Source organism: Helianthus annuus, chromosome 2, assembly GCF_002127325.2.
Source record: "Helianthus annuus cultivar XRQ/B chromosome 2, HanXRQr2.0-SUNRISE, whole genome shotgun sequence".
In the NCBI taxonomy this organism is placed as follows: Eukaryota; Viridiplantae; Streptophyta; class Magnoliopsida; order Asterales; family Asteraceae; genus Helianthus; species Helianthus annuus.
In genome coordinates, this window is record NC_035434.2 from 28,215,557 (window position 1) to 28,221,918 (window position 6,362).

Consider the following 6,362-nt stretch of genomic DNA (forward strand, 5'->3'; position numbering starts at 1 on the left):
TTTATAAGAGTTGATAAAAAAATATCTCTAGACTAAATTAAATGTATTAAATAGAAAATGTAATAAAGAAATTAAATAAAATAAAAACAATAGAAAAACAAAATAAATGCATACGTTTTTAATACTAAATCAACGAAGATTAGATGGATGTGAAAATTTATGCAATACAAAATCGATAATTGCACCAACAAAAGTAGAGTTTAATATCTCAAATAAAGCCACTGATGTTAAGTATTCAAGTCCCAAACAACTTTTCAATAAAAAGCCCATCTAATAACAAACATAAGGCAGACGCTTTTCTTTTATCTGTTCATCTTCATCATCTAACCTAATAATATCACACATAAGCTGTCTTCATAGTGTCAACCCATCAAAGAAGAAAATTATGTTCATATACTTTTGTTATATTCTTCTCTCTTTGTAGTCAGGGGTATCCTAATGTTTGCTTAAGGATATCCATACATTAAAATGACGATTTATTTTATTTTATTTTTTTGTACTTCGTCAAGAAAGTTAGTTGAGGGATATCCAGGGCAACCCTGAGATATCGGTAGATCCGCCCTTGACCTACGTTCATGCATGTTTTCCTTATTTAGTTCCATGTTATTGTTTCCCTTGTTTAATATAGGCATGACCTCCATTCCTACTAGGTAGTGTTTAATTTCTTCTGCATATTCAAAGTGAAGCATTTAGCATTGCAATGTTTTGAGATATGAACGAAAAATATCAGAAATTGTTCTACTTGGTTCTTGTCTTCTCCATTTTATTCTTGGAAGATTAGCCATCTTGAATCGGCTATCTATGAGAATCTCTCCGTCCACCCTTATAGATTAGAATGTACATTATGAGAACTCATTCTTGAATCACTTGATTAACTTTTAATAAATTTGAAAAAAAAAAAATATTCTAATCATCTGATTGTTTACATGTTTTCAAGAAAATAATAACCAATTGAAAAATGACACCGGCCCTTATAAAATTAAAAAACGACACCTGTGTAAAATAAACATGGCGTATTTTATAAAAATAGCTAAAATTTTGTTTGGCCCGTCATAACCTATAATTAGCCAAATAACTTGTAATGTAAAACTAAAAAGCATATGATTATACGAACATGTAAAATTTACGCGACACGTGTAAAGTTATTCTATCAACAGGTAAAAGAAAGAAGAGGCATTTGTTAGCATACAAAGGCCAACCAAACGAAGCTCTTTTGGCTCTTTTGTGAAGTTCAATTGTATCGCTGTCGAGTAATTTGCTGCATAAATTTAAGAGTTAACTGCCATTTTCGTCCCTGTGGTTTGGTCACTTTGGCCATTTCAGTCCATTTTTCAAAAATGCGCCATTTTCCTCCCCGACGTTCTGGAAAGGTGCCATTTCAGTCCAAAAATCATAACCCAGTTAAGTCGGTTAGTAAATAAGGACTGATTGTGTAAATTTGTAACATAAAGGACTGATTGTGTAAATTTGTAACACCACCACCACTAGCCCTGCCACCGCCACCACTCCGCTGCCACCACCGCCACCACAGCCACTGCCACCACCACCACCACCGCCACCACAGCCACCACCGCCACCACAGCCACTGCCACTTCACCGCTGCACCATCACCATAACCCACCACCACTTCACCGCTGCACCATCACCATAACCCACCACCACGTTCCATCGTCTCCTCACCGCTGCACCATCACCATAACCCACCACCACTTCACCGTAAACCACCGTTCACCTCTGTCATCACCTCCGTTCACCGCTGTAAAACCGACAACCTGCAACTCATCTTCATCAATCATCATCACAGTCGGAGAGAGAGAGAGAGATAACGACGAGAGAGAGAGAGAGAGAGAAGGAGTGGTGGTGGTGCAGCGGCTGTGGTGGCTGTGGTGGCTGTGGTGGCGGTGGTGGCAGCGGAGTGGTGATGGTGCAACGGCTGTGGTGGCTGTGGTGGCAGTGTCTGTGGTGGCTGTGGTGGTGGTGGCAGTGGCTGTGGTGGCGGTGGTGGTGGTGGCAGGGCTAGTGGTGGTGGTGTTACAAATTTACATAATCAGTCCTTATTTACTAACCGACTTAACTGGGTTATGATTTTTGGACTGAAATGGCACATTTCCAGAACGTCGGGGAGGAAAATGGCGCATTTTTGAAAAATGGACTGAAATGGCCAAAGTGACTAAACCATAGGGACGAAAATGGCAGTTAACTCTAAATTTAATAAAAGCGTTCACTATTCTCACACCCCTAAATCTTATTTTCACATCCCTTTTCACTCTATCTCTCTCTTTATATATATCTATGTATGTATAGAGAAAGATAGAAGGGAGGGATGTGTAAATATTAACTCCCTTAATAAATTACGCAATACATGTATCATTATCCTGTAATACACAAGATATGTCTTATCACATATAGTTGGAGTAGTAAATGCACACACATCGGTCCAAATTCAAATGCATGAGCATGATGTTGTTAACAATTTAGCATATAATGAAATAATTTATGCACAACTAAAATTGATGTATATCTAGTATCTACCTTGTGCTTATCATCTTGGAACTGTACCCATAGTTTATAATACATCATTTCTTACATCACTTTCCTCTCTTAAATACATGCATATATAGCCTACTCACTCGCACTCACACGCGCGCACACACTCCTCGCTAGTAGCATGGATGATAATGATGATGTAGTGATAATTGGAGCTGGGATTTGTGGACTAGCAACAGCCCTTGCTCTTCACAAGAAGGGGATAAAAGGCGTAGTAATGGAGAGATCTGAAAGCCTGCGAAACGTCACGGGGGCAGGAATCGCAGTGCGTCCAAACGGGTGGCGAGCTCTGGATCAGCTTGGTGTGGCGGAGATCCTCCGCCACACTGCTGTCCCTCTTAATTGGTATCTCATACACTGTTTTCTTGGGTTATTTTGTTTTTAGTTGATCTTTTTTAAAAAACAATTTTTCACCCGAAAACTCAAACCTAACTAATTTGCACTTAAGAGGATTTGAACCCAAACTACGTGTTAAGTTGCACTTTCATTTACTTAATGTGGTTTGGTATACTAGTGCATGATATACGTCAGCATCTACGGATTATAATAACTGTGAGAGATAAAATTAACATAAATAAATATAAATTGTAATTTTACTAATCCATCTATATAAATCATATGCGTATTAGTTATTCACATAGACATACACATATCAAAATGCTTATACAATATGTGTACAAAAGTACTATTTCTTTTCAAACTCAAAACCTTCTTGTTCTAGATATGAACACACCTAAAACCGTCCCAACAGGTGTTTTTTGAACTTGATGGGTGACAACGTCGCACCAAGAGATGAATATATTTTTCACGAACATCATGTTACAGTCTTGTCCATGAGACAGTTTTAGGGATAGCGTTTGTGGTGACGTCCATGGATGACTATGAACTAGTGGGTAAGGTTTTTTTTATTTCCTCTTTTAATATTCTTAGTAATTTGTAATATATATATGTTATATATATATATATATGCACACACTTATAAATCTTAATAAAACCTGAGAGATTATATAATTTATGATGTGGGACATTCTAATTTAAGTGGTGTAGTACTCTACAACCAAAAAAATTAGGAATTTAAATCATGCATAGTGTAAATTGCTGTGTACTTATTTAGCTAATTATGTGATTGTGATTTGTGGCTACTGAAATCTTAAAATCTATAATTTTTAATCATATACAATATTAATATTAATATAAATAGCTTATTTATAATATAATTTGAAAAAGACAAGGATGGTTATAGTAAGGAATTGCTGTTTACAAAATTTGTGAGGATTTACATATTATATGTACCTTTGATTTCAAATAATTATATATGTTCGCAGTTTACAAGTATTTTAAACTAATAAGTTGCCAATGCTAAATGATGCTTTCTGACCATGTATAGGGAACGAGACATATCTCTTGATGGAGGGAAACAAAAAGAAACTTCATTGTAAGTTTATGTAGTTAATCGCATAATGTAAGGAAGTACTTGTTTCCGTATCTTTAAAAAAAAAAAAAAGAACAACCCTTGATTCCATATAATTCTCACTTTAGTGAATTTATTTAAGACACCAACTTCTCATCTCTTCTATTTTAGTTAATACATGGCCAAAGATAGATGAATCTCACTTCTTCTTTTTTTCTAAAAATAGCAATGGAATTCCAATATATTTTATAAAAAGGTAATTAATTGTTATTTTTCATAAAAGATGTAGCTAGTGGGAATATAGGAAAAACTCTCTGTAATTTCTCTAAACTTTTTAAACCTAAATAATTAAAATGCTAAAAGAAAGAATAATGGAAGTTAATTTATAAGAAAGAAGCATCTGAAAATCTAGACTAATTCTTAATTGTTTCTTCATTGAGGACCCATTGGGATGGTGAAACGCGTTGCTTGAGAAGGAAAGATCTTATTGACACTCTTTATGCCGCACTCCCTCCAGGCACTGTAAAGTTCGGCTGCCAACTTGAATCTATAAAACTTGACCCGCATTCTAACAAACCAGTTCTTCGGTTCATCGATGGAAGCTCCTTTGTAGCTAAGGTATATAAGCTTGATCTAGTGAAGAAGTGTGCAACAAGTTATTATTCTTCCATTTTGTGCTTCATTATGATTGATACTTATCGGTGCTTGTAGGTAGTAATTGGTTGTGATGGTGGCAAGTCAGTAGTTGCCGATTTCCTTAACCTCAAACCTACAAAGATGTTTCCGTTATGTGCAGTTAGAGGTTTAACAAGCTACCCAACTGGTCATTCATTCGGCCACCAGTTAATTCGTTTCAGGAAAGATAACATTCTTGTCGGAAGAACTCCAATCCATGATAACTTGGTTTTTTGGTTTTGTGTGCTACCCAACATTCGTAAAGGTTGTTTATTATCATAGTTGTGTAGATAACCCTTTAGTATTACACAATTTATTTATGTTCTTTGTAACTATGATGAATAGATCAAAAGCATTGGGAAGATCCCGAGGCAATACGACAATCAACCCTAGAGTTGGTAAGCGATCATCCAAATGAAATTCGCGAAATGATAGAAAACACAAACATGAAGTCGTTATCTATTACACACTTGAGATATCGTGCACCATGGGACTTGTTATCGGGAACATTTAGTAAAGGAACAGTGACGGTTGCTGGTGACGCTATGCATATCATGGGCCCATTTTTGGGGCAAGGTGGTTCAGCAGGGTTAGAAGATGCGGTTGTGTTGGCTAGAATAATGGCTCAACTGGGGTCGACCAGTGTTGGAAGTGGTAGTAAGGTAACAACCCCAGGAGTTGAGAAAGCGTTTAATCAGTTCGTAAAACAACGAAGGATGAGGGTGCTACGACTATCATTACAAACTTACCTTATTGGTATGTTATGGGGTACTTCTTCACTTTTAAAGAAGATTCTATATTATATGTTATTGAGTCTTCTGTTTCACAACCAGAATAGTCATACTAATTATGATTGTGGTTTTCTTTGATACGTTCAAAGATCTGTTTAATGTATTACTAGGTGTTTCTAAAGATTTTTTTGGGCTGATACAAAGATACAAATTCAATAAGTTGTAATACATATATACACACACGCTTTTAAATTTTAATAAAACCTGAGTTTATATTACTTTCATATGTGAACTTATAAACCTTTTTAATGTATTTTAACAAATATTAGGGATTCATGCAGTATATATTTTGTAAATTATTTTTGTATTCTAGGTTAATAATATTTGATTTGTCAATACTTTAGTTTATGTAATGTTTAGTTATTGTTTGTCTAATTATTGGCTTTTAAAATGTTGAATTTTAGAATTTTTTATTAATTTATATATAATAAGTAGATGTATTGTATTATATTATATAATATCATTATATTTCTTCGATTCATAAGTATGTAATATCTTATTCTATATGGTGTTATAACTAAAAAGGTTATTAAAATAAATAAATTGGTTATAAAAATTATAGAAAAATTGTAAAATTTGATAGTAATTGAAAAAACATGTATACTATAGAATCATTTAGTTATAAAACTTGTGATGATGATTGAGGGTGTTACTAAATTGCTAATGCTTGAATCGCACCAAGATGCATAGTAGCAGTGGGATAACTTATCCTATGGATATGGTCAGCAACTTGATTTTGAACAACAATTTTATTGAACGAAGATAAGAACAAACATGTCGCAGTGTTATATGCGGAATTAGAACAACGGAAATATTAAATGCCGTTATTTTATATTAAAAATACTAAATGTGAGTTAACTTTGATAACATGTATGACTTCTATTGCATTAAATAAAGCTTTCAAACATTCATAGAATGTGTCTCCCTAGCAAAATATA

The 6,362-nt window shown here is 34.5% G+C and overlaps 1 protein-coding gene across 1 annotated transcript; it reads left to right on the forward strand.

The window, feature by feature from the left end:
* The first annotated feature begins 2,612 nt into the window (after positions 1 to 2,612).
* Positions 2,613 to 5,648, forward strand: LOC110894861 (monooxygenase 1). Its single transcript, XM_022142088.2, has 5 exons — positions 2,613 to 2,892; positions 3,935 to 3,982; positions 4,399 to 4,576; positions 4,670 to 4,898; positions 4,979 to 5,648. Exons 1-5 carry the CDS (start codon positions 2,669 to 2,671, stop codon positions 5,500 to 5,502), a joined length of 1,203 nt encoding a protein of 400 aa, XP_021997780.1. The 5' UTR covers positions 2,613 to 2,668; the 3' UTR covers positions 5,503 to 5,648.
* The last annotated feature ends 714 nt before the right edge of the window (positions 5,649 to 6,362 follow it).

Excerpts from the sequence above, each read along its gene's own strand:
- LOC110894861 (XM_022142088.2), top strand. The coding sequence starts at position 2,669 with ATGGATGATAATGATGATGTAGTGATAATTGGAGCTGGGATTTGTGGA. Across the intron at positions 4,577-4,669 it reads GAAGCTCCTTTGTAGCTAAG|GTAGTAATTGGTTGTGATGG; the intron begins GTATATAAGCTT and ends CGGTGCTTGTAG. Across the intron at positions 4,899-4,978 it reads GCTACCCAACATTCGTAAAG|ATCAAAAGCATTGGGAAGAT; the intron begins GTTGTTTATTAT and ends TATGATGAATAG.